Here is a 21,045-nt window from a genome sequence, read left to right on the forward strand (position 1 = left end):
AAAAATTGTTGCTAAACATTGTTCATCCATTTATGCTGATAGTTTATCCCAATATCGATGGCTACTTTCAACAAGATAATGCTTCCTTCCATAGTGCTGGTATTATACGGGGTTTGTTTCAAGGAACATGAAGGAGAGCTTACCTCGCTAAGGTGGCATCTCAATCCCATTGAGCATTTTGGGATGAGATTGAAAGAGCCATCAGATATCCAGATCCCCAACCAACCAATCTCACGCTAATGAAAAATGCTATTCATCAAGCATGGTCTCAGATTGCACAAACGACATATCAAAACATCTCGTAGAGTCCATGCCAATAATAATCAACGCTGTATTAAAGGCAAAAGGTGGCCCAAATAAATATTGACGACGTGGTCATAATAAAGTGGCCACCCAGTGTACAAATTCAGATGCGATATTTATTTTCCAAGGGACTGTGTATGGATTAAAATATAAATTCTATTTTTTATGCGCGCTCCCTTTTACTTACGACTTATATCCAGAAATGTTTAGCTAGTCAAACACAAAATAAGTTCTGTATGTTTAAGTGAAATAATTTTTGTAAACCAAGATTTTTAACCGCTTTCAGTACATATATTTTAGCTGGAGGATTACTAGACTAAAGGACCAGTTCCGAGATAAAGTTGAAAAACGGTCTCGTTTGTTTGAGATCTAAACACATTTTAAACCACGGAATAAATACAGTTCAGGGTTCAAAATATGAAGTCCACTAAAATATAATATATCGAACGTTAAATTTTTTTTTCAATATTTCAGCAATTGTTTTACTTAGAAACATGGAACTTCTTGATTAATCAAATTCAAGACAAAAAGTTTCTCGATATAAGTTTTAGGTAGTTGTGACAGTATAAAAAGGTATTTTAAATATGTTTTTGAAGAACAAATAATATATTTGAGATCCATGCGTTATGTGAAAACCTTTTCCGATGAGAAGCATATTTTTATGATCAAGGTTTAAAAGTTCAGGACTTTTGTTTGCACTTATGTTATATTATTTAATATCCATATTTCTGTCTAGTATGTGAAATTTGAACTTTCAAGTTTTTATGAGTAATGATTTTATTTCTTGCAGTTGATTATAACATCACTTGTTCCCCGACATTGATGACTGTCTCGGTTATGGTGAATTCTTCTTCGTCCGAAGTCTATTTAGATGGACTGAAAATGTATCCAGGTAAAAATATATATGTGCAACTTATTCTCCCATTAAAAATCTATCATACTTATTAAGAACCATGTATAGCCAAAAACCAGCGGCTTCATAACAGTAAAATTAGCATCGTCGTAGCATCATACCTTCTGATTATGTTGAGTTATAAAAAGGAGAAACTGGCAAATCAATTATTTTTTCTGTGGGAATAATTTTTTTATGGTTTGGTTCTGCTTCTTACTGTGGCAAGATTTTTTTCCAAAAGGAGAGAATGGATCGCGCTTGCTATTCGAAGTTTAAATACTAGATATGACTCAAACTTCAGCAGTATTAGATCACCATTGATTTCAACTGGCAATAATTGATTACTTCTTGATACTTTTCATTATTTCCTCTTACTACTAAAAGAACTTGTTTCTTTGTTCATATTTGAATTTATTTTTTAGTCAGGGAAATTTATTTCACCTCACTCACGTGGGTTAGTTTTACTGAATTCTACCACCGTGAGCTGTAGCAGTGTTCATTTCAAAAATTGGCGCTGTTACTGCTAAGAGGCATGCTAGTTAGGCATTTTGATTACATCCAACTATATCTGTGAAAATATTTAAGTTAAATTTCCCCTGTAGTATGGCAAAGATACTTCCAGTAAGAAAACAATTTATTCTTGACGAAATAATTCTGTCACGACCCAAAAAAGTTTGGTCGTGAACTTTTAGTCATATAAAATCAATAGTCCATGGGCACATGCTGCGAAGGGATAAAGTGACTTCGTGTAGGATATTTGCCATAGGACGAATGGAAATCACGTTGAACTATACAACCTTTGTGTGAAAAATTTATGATTCGTACTTGTACAAGCCCGGTTCATACTGACCACGCATTGTGAAGCTGGACGCCTTGCGAAGTAGCTCCGTACAGTATGCATAAACGAGCCAATTTTACTACTACTAACCGAACATGCACCTCATACGTATTCCTCTACGGAATTGGTTCATGCCGGACGAAATGTACGTGTACGTGTTGTGAACCTAACGTGAGTTTGTTTCCTGTGTAATGCTTGTTATGGGTCGTGCTGAAATCTGCAATTAATTTTTCTAACTATGAGTGAAGTGTAATGATTGAATAATTGTACGTTGTAGGCCGGTTGCTCTCTCTGAACGGGGAGATCGGCTCGCTTTGCACCTCGAATTTCACTGATGTATCGGGACCGAGTGGATCTTGTTCGTTTGAGAGAGATGCAAAATGTTGACCAGTTTAACTCCAGATTCCCCGAACTATGCTGAGCCTCTTTTAAATAGTTTTAAAACTGCATATGAGATTAAAAAAAATTTTATATTCTTGGCCAGACTGAATAATAATTTTATCCGAATTTTCCCATCTACCTTCGATAACTTGCTTCAATTCTACAACAGAACTGCAGCCGAAGTTAGTAAACTACAAAACATTTAGACTAATTCAAATCGTCTGTAAACAATGAGAACAGCTTAATACATTCTATATAATCGGAGGACAGATCTCAGTCCAACCTCGTCTGACTGGAGAATTTAAAACTTGTTTTTCAGTTGCAGAAAGTTTCCGAGTGTGTGTGGAATCCCTTGTTTGTCTCATTTTTTTAAACGTGGTAAAAGAAATGGTGTTCACACCCACAGATATCACATATATTTCTCCCTTTCTCTTCCCCTTGTCTGCTGATGAGAGAGGGGGGGGGAAGCAAGGGCGACAGGGTTGACACACAACGATAAAACACTTTTAACATTGCGGTTGAACATGGCCGGAGATACGGGTGGGGGTGGGTTAGGACATGTATAGACTCCGCCTATGCAGTTGAAAATCACCCAAAATAAGAAGTGCAAAGGATAAAATCCAGTTTCTAGTATATAATGAAGGCTGTTTCATGACGTGGCTGATTCGGTATAAGCTGACATATTGCTTGACGTCATTGCTCAAACAGAACCGAGTGCTCCTGCATTGCTAATCTGTTAATTATGATAGTTTGCAATCACTCTGTATTGCCAATTTCTCACTGCATTATTTCCAAAATTATCTTTTCGATAATGTAATTTGTATTTTTATATTTATTGGCTCGCTTCGTTCAACCATTTAAGCATTTAAAATAAGAAAATTTTGCATTTGATTATGAAGTCTTCTGAAAATATTTTTCTCGGATCCGTATTTCAGTTGAATCACGCATGCAATTTAATTGCTATTGGGTTGATTGGAAGCCAACTCAAAGCAGATAATTTCAATTATCTTGTGAAGTTTCAAATATTTTTTGATTGTCTTTTTTGTTTTCACTTTAATTAGGTGTAGCTTTTATAGAAGCCTTTTATAGACGACTTCGATATAACCAGTATACAACTGCAACATAAAAACATTGGCAGCAAATATAAAAAATATCCTAGTATAAAATATTTTAAGTTATTATTGCTATTTTGAATGCTAATATGAAAAGATATTATTACTTACCCCTATGGGTTAAATTTCTTGCATTTAACGCGTATTGATTACAAAAATACCACCAGCGCATACTTGTGACACTAAAACAAAACGGGAGATCAAGTACTTAAAATAGTAAAATAAGCAACTAAGATGCAAAAAATCAGCATGCGCTGATGCTATCCGCAGAAAAAATGTGTTTGAGGGGTCACATCAAGCAGTAACTCCGGGACCACGCCCACTGAGCCAAGGTGGCAAGCGTGACTTCAAAGGGATGAAACAGCCCTGGGTTGCAATACTGCCTACTGAGGGTACGAACATAGTGCATGCTGGTTTCCAATTCTGCGAGTCCGTGTCGTTACGGATTGGTTAAGAAACCTGACATTCAGGTTTTTAACCCATCAGCAACGGCGCCAGTTCGCCGATCATCCTGCACTATGCTTGTATCCCAAAGCCGGGTTCACGCTGGAAAGATACTACAACGATATCGTGGTTGTATCGCTTATCGTATTGCTCCAGTGGGAACCCGGTCTAACTCAACATTCGATATAAGATGTATTCCTCTGAAAACTGATAAGTCAATTTGATATTTTTTAGTTATAATATTATAGCTTCAATAGTTGTTTTTACGTCTGAACCCCCACGCTATTCCATTTTCTAAATAATTATGAGCGCCATCTATTGAACATGTTTTTTTTAACTCCAGAATGAAGAGCACAGATCTCATTAAACTACGTGGCACATAAATATAGAATAGAATAATGAGGTCCACAGACGATATCGACGTGATATAAGCTCTACACCGGTAACGAATACTCAGTCAATAGGATTGGGAAAAGCGTTGCGAGAAAAAGTCGAATACTTTTTCTGTCTCATTTCCATTCGCCAGCAGTTTGATGGTGATGCCGGAAGCTTTAAATCGATTTATTTTCTTTTTTTTTCCTTTTCGTCGAAAGAAATCTAGAAGAGCGATTCCAGATTAAAACCTTTGGAATTGAAACTGCGTAACTGTAATCGAAATCGAAAGCCGAATAATCGAGTTATCGATTAATTGCTCAAGGTTTTCGACGTTTATGGATAGAGAACAAACGGGACGGAAGGAAAATCTCAGTTAAGTGAATGAACTCGTTCTCTCTTACCCCGGACCAAAGACTAAAGAATTGTCTCAATGCATCAAGGAAATACCGTTTCGTGAAATTCTAAAGTTTCAGCAGAAATATCTTCCGATACTGCAACCGAGAATTCTAAATCATCTCGCATGTGTACCGAGATCCATTATCTTGTGAAATGGTCTTTTTCGTTGATAGTGATCAACCAGGTCAGGTCGCGAAATATTAGAAGCCGTAAATAAGAATTAAAAACCATTTACGACGTATTTCATTTTGATTTTGACTACTGAACAAAGCTCAGCTTAAAATTCAATCATTTTATAGAAAATCCATGTTAAAAATATTTTTTTTTAGTCTTACGCCTTGTTAATAAACGCAGACATACAACGGAACTTCTCGATATCGGAGACCCTTGAAACGGAATATTTTCTCCTCTAACGGGTAGTGTCCGTTAATAGGTAGTAAAATACATTAAAACCCATTGACGTGATTAAAAAGAATGCCCGTTGTGGGAGGTTTCACTGTGTATATATGTGGTTCAGAAATCACGCGAGCAAAACTTTAATGAGTGACAGAGAACACATTTAAACAGGCAATTTTAATCACACAATGCATGGACGCAAGCCGGTGGTGAACCGTCAGATGGCGCTATTCGTTGAACGTGTTGGAGCCATGAGGAACACAACGTGACAGTGCCAGCTCCCCCTCTTTTTTTACATTTACGGTCCAGCAAAAACCCAAACCACCAAATAACAGTCACGAGCCTCGATCACACAATCATTCAACTCAAAACGAGGCCACTAAAATATCCCGAGAATTCAACAAAGTTTATTCAACACAATTAACATCTATTTTTCAAGCCAAACACATTTAGTTTTATTATATCAGTTCTATAAGAAATATATTTAGCAATTTGCATAATCAATAAAAAAAACTTTAGACAAATAATTACCGAGCCAGCTCGGTACAGTCAATACAATACATTGTCCACCCACATCAAAGTGATTGTCCGAATTATCTGATCCGCGAAGACAAACCATAAGTAAACTCAATCAATTTCATCTAATTCGCGTAGAGCCCGCAAAATATAACTACGACATAGAATAAATCAAAGACCACTCATCACCTGCCGATCTGTAATCCACATCGAAGTTTCCCGTGAGCCTGTTGTTAAATTCACATCCAAACCAAAGCGTGATTCGCCCTTAATTCCGAACTCACTCTTTCATCGTTGGGTATCACTGCGAGCGGAGTCTTTACGCCAAAAAGGTTTTCTCGGCACTATGAACACGAGACAGCCATCCGACGAATCATTACGCCCACGTAGACTTAGACCACGTAGACCACGTAGATACTGCCGATGCGAAGCAATCTCGCAAATCGGCATTGTGAAAATTTCACTCTACTCCGGTGCATGTTTCGGCCGTCACTGTTACTGAATTGGAAAGGGAAAAGAAAATAAACACACACACAACCCGGTGAAAAAAGATCTGACCATCGGCTACAGCTATCTCGGCTTTTTTATCCCCAAAGTACAAAGCAATCGGACCAATTGAGAGTTAGGCATGGATGCCCCATAGACATACACAAACGGTTTTTTTTCTCTTTTTTTGTTTTGATTTGACGTTTTTAAACGCCACCATTATAGAGCTAGATGATCTAAAGTCGAGCATAACAAACGCATAAAGTGCTGGTTTCGCCATTTATCGTCATTTCTATTAATGAATTGCAGAAAGGATGGCTGATTTCATAAACCAGGATAAAAAAAAGACACGTATTTCATGTATGGTGCTGTGGACAGGAATGCTCTGGATGAAAGGAGTGATTTTCGACCTGGCGTGTGATGAATCGAAAGAACTTTTGAGAGATTTAACCGGTGTCTCTACAACACGGTCTTTTTGTGGTGTCCTCACACGCCTGTATCCCGCATGCTGCTGCAACAAAGCCTGTTTCGTTGGAGAACTCTCTCGGTTCAGTCTTTGGGCTTCCAGAGCATTCCCGTTCCCAGCACCATACATGGAAAGCAAGTTCGCTTCATCCTCATTCATGAAACTACTTATCTCTTCTTCGATCCATGATAGAAATGCCGGTACTTCGCAAAACCAACACTTCAATGACAACACCGTTTAACGATTCGTCGCTTACGTTACGACCATGAATCGTAAACCAATGACAAAAATTGCTTGTTTAAGGGGGGTCTCCTACCATTTAACTTGGTAAAAACTTTCTTATGTAGAAACGTTATTAAAAATATTATTTTCCATTGATTTATTTCAAATTATTACCACTTATATTTGATTGTCAATGATATCCTATGCTAGTATAAAAACCGTTAACGCGCGTGATAAAATAACATTATATCAAAGAAATTGGATAAAAATTGATTCAAAATACATAAAAGAAACTCTTTATTTCATAAAATAACGAAAAAGATTTGAGATCCATTTATCAACTTGAGTTATAAAAAATTTTAAAAATTTAAAATTAAAAAAAATTTAATTTTGAATAAGATTGAGTTGATGGTCTCGATTTTTTTATGAACTGAATAGTTTTCTTTATTTTGAATCATTTTTGTATTCAATTACATTGATTTCATGCAATTTTATCATGAGCGCAAGCTGTTTTGAATGCATTTTTTTGAAAATTTGTAAAAAAAATTGAGTATTAGAGATATGTGTAAAATTTTGTACTAGCATAGAATAACGTACACAATCAAATATATGTGGTAAATTTTAAATAAATCAATGATAAATACACTATATATATATTTCTACATAAGAAAGTTTTCACTATGTTAAAAGGTAGGAGACCCTCCCTTAAATGTGTACTATCACTTTTGCCATGAGTTATGATTTCCAAACCCTGAAATACAGACAGTGATAAATCACTTTTGCATCCTGCCACAAACTTCTTTAGCCTAACCCATAACGTTAACTATAATTATGCTTTGTATGATATAAGAATTTTCATTCACATTTTCCGTTTTAATCTGTAAATTAAGAATATATAATGAAGAGAGTATTTGAAACGATTTTTATGTACAAATTTCCTATTCTATTTTTATGTAACTTGTATATTTTATAGAATTTCAGCACACTTGAACTATTAAGAAAAGAATGAGATATAGTGTATATATAGACGATATTGATTTGTTTCTGTGAGGAAGACGAAATTAATTTCGGAGAGAAATAACTTTGTTACAGACAGTAAATAAATCAAAAAGAAGAATATCTCGATCACATACGTGTGTGAAGACGAATTGTTTGGCTAAGCTAAAGCTCCAAAACTCGTCAGAATACCAATCTATTCTTAGACGCTGAAGATCATGAATCTTGCTCGAGAGAATCCAATATCCTGATGTAGGATTTCCAAGAAAATATCGCTCAAAATATGATCGTTTTGATGTGAAACATTCATTTAATTTCCATGTATTATCTTTTTGGCAAATTCCACTGGATTTTATATTGCGTGACTGCAGATATGTTTTGATAGAATGATTTTCTGCTTCATTTCTCGGAGCACCTTTATAGTTTTAGAAATATTTGGTTAGATTCAAAATAGGCATAACATGGTATATTCTGGGGGCTTTTAAGACTACCTGCTGTTTTTAAAGAGTATTACTCTAGCACAGGGGTTTCGAACCCATGATCCACCAGCCGCTGATTCAAAAAGTTTTTTTGCCACCAAGTAGAGAAAGGGAAGAGCTTTGCTAATTTTAGAAGCTTCAAAGTTCTCTCATCAATTGTAATGTACATTGAGAGTGTGGCCGTAAATAATTTCTGATTTCAATACCCCTTGTAAATCAGCTGACCGAATCTGTTGTATTTCAGGAAACGTAGCAGGATAACTTGAAAGCTCGTATTAAAAGAAGTATATAAAATATCGCGAACTTCTTACACAAAGATCTTGTTGAGACAATGCATGGGACCTGCTCCACGACCCAGCCCTGAGTCCATGTGGGTTATAGTAAGTAAGCCATAAAGTAAGCCGGACGCTGCAATCCTGCAAGTAGAGCACTCTAAGGGTGAGACGGGTCATGGAGATCCCAAATCGAACATAGGCGTTTAGCGATTCAAGGAAGGTGCCGCTCTCTTAATTTTCTCGTTCGGCTTTTGTTATGGATACAGTTCCATAACTTTCAGATAGCCCAAGGACCAGGGGTGTTGAGACAAAGCATATGATACCTCAATGGTTTACTGCTTTGCTATGTTTTCTATTTTGTGTACCAGGCTTACAGCACACTTTCATAAAAAAACATTTTGCAGTATATCTCAGGAAGTGCAATATTCAGGCAGAAACCAAAGGTATCTGCATTTACATCTCGTTTAGAAAACTCTCACGATATACAATTTATGTGAGCGCATCTTCAGTTTTTGTACTTACCACACCACACAGGTGGCACTGTACCAAATTGTAAAAGACGTACTCATGGTAAAAGTTGCGGCAGAAAGTGCCAAGAGAGGCTAAAAATTTGCCAAAGTCCAATACATATCGGTTCAAAGAAGCATGATTATCCCGGTTCGTGCTATAAAACCATCGCTAAGATACACACATTCAAAATTTAACAAAAAATCAAAATTATATACTATTTCATTCCACTACGGCTCACACAAGCCTATTGCATATCATTTAACTGACCCGCGTCCGGTTCCCAAACCATATTTTCCACATATGAGTAGCTACATCTCTGGGAAACGTTGGATATTCCTGTTCTAGAAAATCTGAAGCAAAAAATGGCATACGAAATTAGTTTTAAAAATGAATAAATGGTGATTTGATCATTTTGCATATCTGAATATTGTAAATTTTTTGTATCAATTGTGTAGTAGCGATTTCTAACTAGAATTCCTCTTTGGTATACTTTGATGACACTAATTAGGAACAATAACTTTACACCAACGGCCCCAGTTCGAAAAGTCAACAACCCAAAATTCTATGTTTTGCGATATCTGCATTTTAAATATCACTTTGTATAAAACTGAATGGGAATCTACTCTCTCTCAAATTTAATTACAGAAGGGAGCGTATAAGCAAAGTTTTTGCCGTTTTGCAATATGCAGAGGCATTTTCCACAATTTTTATGGTGTGCATAACTGAAGAATGCAATTTTCTGAGTTGTTGCCTTTTTGAACAGGATTATCGATACATGTAGTTGTCCCAAATAATTCTTGAAGTTTCTAATTTGTCTCTTCAGGATGCCAACCCGATCGAAATGAAGGGAAAGTTATTTTCAAGTTGCCTCTCGATAATATATACGGATGCGGAACAACAAAAATGTTGAACAAGTTTACAGTAAGTGTAAAATTTACTCAACTCGTATTAATTTAGTCAACTTATTTTGTATTATAATGTATGAGAATGAGTCTCTATCACCAAAAAATGTTTCTGTTTGGATAAAAAAATGTTTATATATATCATGCAGAGTTTATGTTATATACTTTATTCCTTGATCGCACACTATATATATAACTCCGGTTACATATTGCTATAAGCCTATATACTACTAATTGAGGCGGACCGATGATAAAATTATTTTTCTCTAGAAGAAAGTATTTCTATTATGGCTGTTGGCAACATGCATGTGTAGGTACCATCAAAGCCTCCTAGATACTACCTATTCCTTTAGAGAGAGAAAAAAGCAGATCGTACAGACAAATCGAGTTTCAAACATGCCTTTTCACTTCTAGTTGGATTTTCATACAAATATGATATTTTAGCCAATTGCAGCTTCCATTTTCATCTTGCACATCTTTTTCCTTAGAACTCCACCCACAAGCCTAGTTTATCACCTTATGGTTATTTTACCCTAATACAGGACATCATAAATTATCACAAAAAATGTCAATTGCAAGGAAAACTGCCAATTGTTGCTGAAATTTCTAAAAACTTGTCAATTGGTGGATCACAGTCATACTTCAAATTACACCTGGCTGAAATGTATTTCAAGAAAATAAACGTTGAACATGACGAACATTCGAGATGAATATTTCTATTTATATACTCAATGGTTTTTGTAATGTAATTCATAAGTTATGTAAATTGTCTTAATCACCGATTTCAGGGAATATATCAGTTGCAAATTCGGGTAGGCTTTGTTGAAAAAAATGGAACATTTACATTTTGACCCTTAACTGACGTGGTGGGCTCATCTGGACCCCACGCATTGCTGCTCTTGCCACCTCAATAGAAAGAAATGCTTCTGGGCCATCCTATTCTCAGTACTTTTCAAGCTGGTTGTTTGCACATGTTTGACAAATTTATGTTGATATTTTGTTCTACATTTTCTTACCTCTATATTGATCAAAGTTTCCGTGGGGTCAAAATGACCTCACCACACCACTTGCGTAAGGCTTTTTTTGTCTGACGGCCTCGGAGTGTTCAAATCAAACTGGCGCCTCGGAAGAGCGTCAGTTTTGAGAGTCGATGAATCATATATACAGTATTTGTTTATATTTCTTATATTGATGTTGTTTCAATTTTACATAATTCACTTACCTATTGACATGAAAACAAGTTTAAAATATTGATTGTATTTTTTTTTTTTACTTTACACAGAACGTGAAAATATATTATCACCGCATTATCATAGAGGAACCACAGAAAGAGAAGCAAATCATATTGGTTACTTGCAATATTCCACCCTCTCACAATACGACAAGCCCCCCGATTTTCAGACGCAGGAGAGATATTTTGCCAGAAAATTTCGTTGAGCCAGAGTCAGTTATCAATTAATGCATTTTGATTGTTTTTCTAACGATTAATTCTTTTGTATGAGATATGACTTTAAAAATAACATTTATTGACTTATGATAAACTACAATGATAGTGAGCATGTTATGCTACGAAATACTGGGTATCCAGAATTAAAGTTGAAGCGTTCTGAGCTGTGTACAGCCTCAACTACTTACCTTGTTTGCTCTTAATTTGTTTTCATCTTTTGAATGAGACGTTCCTTCATTTTCTGATAGGTGGTTAACTGTAGAGGGAATGGCTCAGGATATGCGAACTTTAGTTACAGACATCCTGTACACCAAACGTTTATCAAATTTATCTCGATATTTTATTTCTTTTGAATTTTAATGTGATATTTTTATGTAAAAAATAAAATTTCAATACATATATATATATATATATATATAGAGTATGACTTTATGCAAACCTGAATTTTCTTCATTTAATTTAAAGTTTGTCTTTTTAGATATATCAATATAACTGACTATATCGTCGCAAGTGCTCCAATTCCTTATTTGAACCTGGTGTTACGCCAAAAAGGGAAAGTTCTGGATACTGCATTGAATGTTCAACCAGGCACACCCTTGGAAATGTTGATATATTTGGATAAAGAAAGCGCAGGTTAGTAATTTTAAGTAATGGTGGCATATAATAGCGTGAGATGTTGAGAACTATTTATAAAACAACAAAATTTGGTGGATCGTAGACAGGGGAGCACGCGATTTCGATCACCAAAGAAAAGAAATTAATGCTAAATGTCGCCAACCGGGAGTTTTTGGCTCTCTTCACCAACTAAAATGCAATGATATGCATATTCGTGTTTAAAAGTGGTCCAGTGACTTTTTCTAGTAATGTGGTTAGGTATTCCGATATTTTGCAGAACAAGGTGGTTCTATAACTGACAGCAAAGACGATGCTTCGATCCGACAACCACCAAATTGTTATCAGGTATATTCTTTCTATGGAAAAGTAAATAATCCTTTGCGTGACATAATCACTGAAGGAAACCAACGAAAAAAGCGAATAAAATAAAAATGACGAAATTCCTAACACGTTTCGACACAAGCAATGGGTGCCGTCTTCAGAGGATAAACATAACCACTTTCACACTGACTGAGGATCCCACTTGTGTTGGTTACCAAATCTTCACTCCATGACCATGACCATACTTGGTGGGCCGGGGTCCCAATCGCCGCTGTGATAGCGGCCCATACCCTCTTCATCTCTCTTCACCACCTGCTTAGCGAGTTTGCGTGAAGCCATTAGCGTGTGTGCAGATTATTCAGTTAGTTTTACTCTTCTTGTAAGAGCTAGCACCCATTACGGGTTTTAAATACTTTAATGGTTAAATGGATTGAGCTGCCGTCTCACTCTTTTCGCTTCATTCTCTCTTTTCTCAGTATATAGCTAGCGATGACAGCCTACTGCCCGAAGAATCTGTATGATGGGTTTGTACCCCTTATCATTTCTTATCTGATACCCGGGACCGCTGCTGGGTAGGAGTGGGGGGGGGACGAGCCCAGGGCGTGAAGTTGAGTGGGTCAGTTTAAAAACGGAATCGTCTAAGGGCCGGTCAGTATCTTCTTGAGTATACTGATGTCATATGCAAGGTTTATAAAATAATTTTACGTTCTTTCAATGTTAGAGAAGAAATTTTATCTATATACATTACTATTTACATCACTTATATGCGGTTATCTATATATATAATCTTCACTCCCGGTTGAAAAGTCCGTAAAAACTTTTAGGTCACGGGAATTATTTTAAGACAGGAAAAAAATAACTCAAAGAACAGCCGATAGGTGGCGCTGAAGTACGCACGTCAAAGAAAAGATACGCAAATAACGGACAGAATGCCTCCAAATCGTTTATTACAGCAGTTTTTGTTCCACGTCACCACCACCGCATGGGATAACACATTGCAGCCGAGTCACGAATCCAGCAACGGCAGAGTGCAGCAGGTTCGGATGTATACATAACACCTCTCGGTGGATCGCATCTTTAAGTTCGACAGATTGGATGGACCGGATCGATATACGCGGGATTTCAAATATCGCAAGGCAGCAAGGATTACTCGCTTGCTGATTCCTGGTTCGGGTAAAACAACTTCACCAACAAAGCTTTATTCTTCGCCCTCAGCAGCCTTGTTCACATACACGATTTACAACGGTGAACTGTTTGGGGATTAGGACCGCAAGTTCTTATAACCGTCTAATTTGTATATTTCCATCGAAGTTTCTCGTACCAGTGCCATCTATCGGCTGTTTTTGGGTTATTTTTTCCTGTCTTAAAAAAATTCCCGTGACTTAGCGATGCTGACCCTGCAAACTGTTTTTTATTTCCGTTATTTTTCAGTTTTTATGAAGTTTTAAAGTTTCTACGGACTTTTTGCCCACCCTGTATTTATCTTCTGCATCATCCATTTTTTTTGTCGGAACGCGTTAGGAATTTCATGATTCCGTTAGATGGCTCTAATCACCTGATGTTATTCTTTTTCCACCTGGTGTATAATTCTTCATATGGTTCATGAATGAGCTGGAAAAGCATCGTAAACGGGTGTGTTTTTACGTTTATATTATGATCACAATATAAAAATTTTAAGGCTCACAACTGTATAATATGCATACATAACAAGCCCCGTCTGCCTTTATTTTTAGCAATTTTGGTAATCAGACGAAAGTGGATTATAGCTAAATAAGAGTTATAGAGATAAATTGCCAAAGTTAAAAACAATAGTGAAAATGCACACTGGGGTTATTTGAAAAAATCTGATGTTAAACTAACAATGAGATTTTTCATCGCCGGAATTACACTCTAAAAGTTTCATAAAAGTTATTTTATCAAACTTCAAAAATACAACCAATAAGCTTATTGGTTGAATTTTCCTATTTTCATGAAAGAACTTTTATAAAACTTTTATTGTGTAATCTCGGCCTAAAACTGACATTACACTATAGAAGTTTAAAAAAAGCTGCTATAAAACTTAAAAATGCAAGCAATAAGCGTATCTGTTGAATTCGAGCAAATGTGACTAATCGGCTGTTATTGGTGCTTTCTTTCAAGTTTTGTAAAATATTTTTATCCACCTTTTACAAAAGTGAAAAACAATAAGCTAACAGCATTTGAGATTGGTTGAGTTTGAGTAATATTCGCTCAAATGCAACCGACACTCTTATTGGTTGCATTTTTCAGGTTTTTAAAAAAAATATTTTACCAAAATTTTATAGTGTAATCCGATCTAAGGAAGATAATCAAACCAATATAAAAAACCTCCATTCCTCTTCAATTCCAATATACAAATACAAATACAAATACAACGCCACAACAGGCAAAATGCCCAACGAGGTGGCTGATAAAAAGATGCCCATAAAAATATGGATGTCATTTGTTTCAAAAATACAGCAACCCCATTAAAAATGCAATTAACACAAATTATAAACAATATATACACATGATAAAATATTATACAATGCCCATAAAGAATACTTATGGTTGTCTTATTCTAAGAATGGATAGCTTCTCGATTTACCCCAACATGTTTATCGTATTTCTTTTTAAACGTGTCAATTGTGTTACAATTTACTACCTCCGGGGGTAAGCTATTCCATTTATTAACAACCCTATTAGAGAAAAATTCCCTGCGACACCATAACCTTGCATTGTCCCTCACCAATCGATACTGGTGTCCCCTTGTAAAAGCGGTTGATTGGCGGTGTACTAAAAGTTCATGGTCCATCCTATCCATCCCATTGAAAATTTTGAACACTTCGATCATATCTCCTCGACACCTGCGTTCATCCAATGTAAACATATTCAAAAAATGAAGTCTCTCTTCATAACTCAAGCCCTGTGTGCCAATAAGGACACGCGTAGCTCTTCTCTGCACCCCTTCAATCAAGTCTATGTCCCTCTGTAGGTATGGTCTCCAAAACCTTACCGCATACTCCAGTCCAGGACGAACTAAGCCTCGAAAAAGCGGAAGAATGACTTTAGGAGAACGCGAAGAGACCTTTTTGAAAATGAGACCAAGCATTCTATTCGATTTTTTGACAACCGCTGAACAATGTTCAGAAAACCTAAGCCGCTCGTCAATGAGAATTCCCAAATCGGTGACCCTAGTTGCATCCGGGATAGTGACACCATTCAACTCGTAAGAGAACCGTGGGTTGTTCGAACCAAAATGAGCGATCATGCACTTATCTACGCTAAACGTCATGCTCCATTCATTTGCCCATGCTGCAATCTTGTTTAAGTTGGTCTGGAGCAACTCCCTATCGCTTTCATTTCCGATTACCCCCATTAGCTTCACATCATCTGCGAATTTGCTAGTAATTCCATCGATACCCTGATCGAGTTTGTCGATAAAAAGTGAAAAAAGTATGGGGCCAAGGACACTTCCCTGAGGAACTCCACTTGTGACGTCTGTCCAACCAGAGAATTCCCCGTTCACCATAACTCGTTGCGACCTATCTCTTAACCACGATTCTATCCAATTCAGCAAGTTGCCCCCTATTCCAATCTCGTGTAAACGCTTCAAGAGTTTGCCATGTTGTACCCGATCGAATGCCTTCTGGAAATCAAGGTAAACAACGTCGACATTTTTGCTCTTACCCAAAGCCTTAGTCACGTAATCATAGAAGCAAAGGAGGTTAGTTACACATGACTTCCCCTTCCTGAACCCATGCTGATTATCCGACAATACATTATTCTCGTCTATCCACTTCACAAACTGCCTTTTGATGATAATTTCCAAAATTTTCGAGAGGGAGCTCGTCAAACTCACTGGACGATAATTAGACACCACTTCTCTACTACCCTTCTTAAATATCGGAACAACGTTAGCCAGTTTCCAATCTCTCGGGACGATACCCTCAGCAACACTACTCCTGTATATCTGTGCGACTGGCCCCAACAATTCATTAGCACCTTCCCTGAGAACCCTGGGATAGATATCATCTGGTCCTGGTGCTTTGCTTGCACATACATTTCTTAGAAGATTTAGGACCTCCACGTCTTCAACTTGAATATCGTTGAGCGTTTTATTACCCCATGCAACACCCGTATATCGAATATCATTATCTCCATTAAAAACCGACGCGAAAAAGTCATTGAAAGCACTACACATGCCTACATTGCTCTCTACTTTTGAGCCTCCTATCGAGAGGGGGCCAACTGTCCCCTTACATCCATTATTGACGTATCGAAAAAAAATATGCAAGGTAATCATAACCTCTATGATTATAAGTATAGTACTGTATTTTTAGTCGCAAAGAATAGAACATACACCCCATATAAAAAATACTCTCTCTCTCTCTCTAGTTTCCTAATAATATTTTCTATCATTATATTGAATAATAGAAATCGGAATTGAATTTTTCAGAAGTCTGTAATTTAGTAATTTAATAGAAGTCGTATATATAAATAACATTAGTTATTTATCTAAAAATTATAAATTCCCTTTACATTAAATGGAATAAGAAAGATGTAAAATGAAAATAATGTCTTATTTTGAGCTAAATCGAAAAACAAAACAGGTTTTCAAAAATAGTCAAGATAAGACAATAATATTCCGAAGCTTTCATGGTTTTACATTCCTTGGTCCTGAATAAAATCCTGAAAATTCCGGGACCCGAGAGACCACCATTTCCAAAGGTAACTAAAAGATTTTCGTGGAGATTCGGCATGAAAAATTTAAACCTCAAGAGCCCGTGCAAAGTAAACTCAGTATTTCACTTGAGAATGTCGAAACTTTCAAGTTTCCTTCCTAATGAACGAAATTTTGTTCTTTCGTTTGCGGACCAAGACACCGTACTCTTGTGATCGAGGAATTGTGAGGATACCCTTTGTTCCGTGAAAACGGTGATTAAACCACGATTAAAGGCTCTTTTCGAGTAGAATCCCTAGAACTTTTCACGCATGAAAATTGCGATATTTGCCGTCTCAAGTGTTGATATCCTCCTGGACTACCAAAACACCGGTTATAACTTTTGGTGATGAAATATTCGAGCTAAAACACTAGATCTACCGAACGGTAATTTTCACCACACAACATGGAAAAATTTCGTTTTTTATCCAGATTTTAAATGCACTGTGTGAATGCGTTTTTTAAGAAATAAAATTACTTCTTTTTCCTCTTCTAAAAAAAGAGTATAGAATCGCCCATGCGTCTTTACATTTGAGGCATAACATACAGGGTGTTTCAAAAAAAGATGGACTTATTTCTAAAAAGTGGTAGAGTACATTCAAATAATCTACGTGTGCATGTATATGTTACTGCCAAAGCCCGAAGTAGGCCACTTTGCGAACTGGGCAGACCAGATGACCCGGCCAATTTCCGATATTCGGACTTTCGCCGGACTTTTTTCTGGCCTCTATATATATTTATCCCCATATATCGCTATAAGTAGTAGGTTATAGGCGGAAATGTTGTAGAGCCGCACAAAAACCTACTACTGCTATATCGATCCCTGTGATTTGGAGTCATTGACGCGTTGGCTTATTTTTTTGTGATACTTATGGCCATTTATAATTAGTCACAGCTAATTATAATTATTATGATTAGCAATGGCAACCCTAATGATAGAAGGAATCTTGATATCGATATCTTAGTGGCCCATATATAGGAATGTATAGGGATCGACACATAGGAGATGGCAAAAGCCCGGCGAAAGCCCAAATTTCGGACATTGGCCAGATCAACTGGGCCAGCCAGTTCACGGAGTGGCCAACTTCGGGCGTTGGCAGCAACATATACAGTATAACACAACTATTTTGACATCATTACAATTATATAAGAAATGATGAAATTGTTTACCAATTGCGACAACACATTCTTTCTGCTACTAAATTGGGTATTTTAACATCGAACAAAAAATCTATCAACTGCTGCAGCTGGATGAGGCGGGGCTGGGCATAGGCGACGGAACCCTAAGGATTCAGGTCACTCGATCCCCAAGAATTTTGTGTGAAGTGTTCCCTCAATGTTTTCTCTCAAAGCGTTCCACTTTTTGTGTGTGTGAAATATATAACATCCATATTTGTTAAGGGCATCTTTTTTTCAGCCACTGGTTGGGAATTTTGCCTGATGTGGCGTTGTATTTGTATTAATCCATGAACATAGAAAGGAACGCACGTACCCCCCCCCCCCCCCGCGTGTTTTAATATTCCTTATATATTGTCGTGGGTTACTTACATTCCGAAATTTTGAAATCAATGAACAATAACGTTTTCACAGGATCGGGGGCCCCTGGACCCCCCATTTCCCTAAAAACCCATCATACGACAATATTTCAAAACTACACTTGGTATAATCTAAAAATACATCATTATTTAGCAGTATCACGATTTTTTGCAATAGCGGTAAAAAAAAAACGCTCCGGTAGCTAGATGTAATTGGGATGGAGAAGACATGCATCAATATCATTAAGAAAATATATGGCAAACCGATAGGGTGATGTGTATATCCCACCAAAACCGCTATTTCAAAAGAAGTATTCAGAAAACTGGTTTGGGAAGAGAAAGAAATTACAATAAATGGATAATTTCTCAACCATTTGCGTTTTGCCGACGACATTGTTACTATCAGCAGTAATCCAGACGAACTAGAAGAAATGATATAAGAACTGGCAAAGGCAAGTATTCAGGTGTGTTTGAAAATCAATCTACTAAAGATTAAAATTGTGTTGAACTCTTTTGCTTTGAAGAAGATCTTGCTCAACAACACAGAGATTGAAGTAGAAAGCTACGTATACCTGGCACAAGAAAGTACCATGGACGACGGAATCATTAATGAAATAAATAATAAATAGAAAAATGAGGATCGGATGGAACACTTTTGGCAAAAAACTGTGTAATTCTGAAGAATCACATGTCATTATGTCTGAAAAGAAAAGTGTTTAGCCAGTGTGTGCTACCAGCACTGACTTAGGAGCTGAAACATGAACACTCACAAACAAGAAGATGCAAAAGCTATAGACAACACAAAGGAGCATGGAGAGATGTATGTTAAGCTGGCATCCCACTATGACTGGGTCCTGATGAAGAGTCAGATAATTGAGGTAAAAGATAATAAATAGTCTTTGTTGGACATAAACCACAAATCCCAAAATGCTATCGGCAACAGCAGCCTGCGTCAAGAAAAGCCGTACTTTTTCGGAAATTTCAAAGAAAGACGCTTGGTGGTGGGAGAAAAACCCTCCCGTTCCATCATTATTCTATGGCATTTGTATTGAAAGCCATAAATTATTGCTTTCCCGAGGCTCGAGGACGATGCCTGGACCCAGTCATAGTGGGATGTTGGCTTTAGGTATCACAAGGTACTTCGAAACACATAACGAAGACAGAAAACGAAACACTGGATAAGAAGCCACACAAAGGCATATGATATCATGGGAAAAAATTAAACGTTTAAAATGGAAATAGGCTGAAAATATTTCAAGAAGACAGGACAACAGATGGCCAACAAGTATTCTGGATTGGTACCCCCGTGGTGTGAAACGTCCGAGAAGGCGTCCCCACGCATGATGGATCGACGTGATCAGAAAAGTGGCTGTAGTCAACTGGGTGGCTAAAGCATCAGACATACAATGAATGAATCAATCAATGAAGCATCAGACATACAGAGTAAAGTGGAAAAAATTTGAAGGAGACCTTCATTCAGCAGCGGATTGAAAATGGTTGATGAAGATGATGGCATGTCGTGAAGAAATCAGACAAGAAAAGGTACATTATGTACATTATTTGTTTGTTTCGAGAAATTCGATTTCCGTAAGTTTTGATACAAATTAATTTCTGAAATGCACGTTAATGCATGTACCTCTTATGTGTACATATTACAGTAAATGTGATAAATTGGTTATATATATATATATTATACACAATAACCGATTATTATGTATACTTGAGCCTTGTAAGGTTGATAAGTTTGTCACTTTTACCAGCAAATATGCATAATTTCCCAGTGTCGTTGGTAAATTTGATAAATACTATACATTCAGCAGCTTTATCTGTGATTATGTATAATACCCTAGTGTAATCGGTGAATTTGATAAGTATGAAAAAAATTACAAATGAGTTTAGTATGCGCGATGAGAACAGTCGGACCCAGATACAATGATAACAAATTTTATGATCGAGCCCCGATATAATGATACAATACATGTATCAATTGTCATGTATAGTATATCATATAGTACGAGTTATCATGCTTAAATACGACGCAATGCTTGGGTACTATTATATGCATAATCGCCAATCCTAGCTACCCCCGACTCGCCGCTGAGGGCATACGGAAAATAATGGCCGGTAAAAGTTATTAATTTCGGAAAATTTATCAAACTTACTAAAATGCTCGGCGATTATGCATAATAACTGATTTTAACACCTCTACCGTAACATATATATGTGTGTGAATGCCGGACAACACTCATACATGCATGCCATTTCTGAATCTGAGGTATATTTGTTTTGAAAATCATGGAAATCGAATTATTGTCACCAGATAGCTTGATGCTTCAAACATAGAATACGTCCATGCAAAGTGTTCAATTGCTGAATGAATAGCGTTGATTGTTCTCAATTATGAATATGTAAATTAAT

General features: G+C 36.7%; 1 protein-coding gene across 1 annotated transcript in view; it reads left to right on the plus strand.

Moving 5' to 3' along the window:
- The window catches only part of LOC149067605 (uncharacterized), a 185,133-nt gene that overhangs the window by 139,792 nt on the left and 24,296 nt on the right, over window positions 1-21,045 (plus strand). Inside the window, exons 3-6 of the mRNA XM_089252482.1 lie at window positions 1,094-1,195; window positions 9,911-10,008; window positions 11,272-11,432; window positions 11,915-12,069. Of these exons, the coding sequence (XP_089108608.1) occupies window positions 1,094-1,195; window positions 9,911-10,008; window positions 11,272-11,432; window positions 11,915-12,069 (516 nt within the window). The remainder of the gene's footprint in view (window positions 1-1,093; window positions 1,196-9,910; window positions 10,009-11,271; window positions 11,433-11,914; window positions 12,070-21,045) is intronic.

This window comes from Pholcus phalangioides, unplaced genomic scaffold (assembly GCF_987345545.1).
Source record: "Pholcus phalangioides strain wild (caught in Gottingen) unplaced genomic scaffold, Ppha-v1.0 ptg000029l_1, whole genome shotgun sequence".
Lineage (NCBI taxonomy): Eukaryota > Metazoa > Arthropoda > Arachnida > Araneae > Pholcidae > Pholcus > Pholcus phalangioides.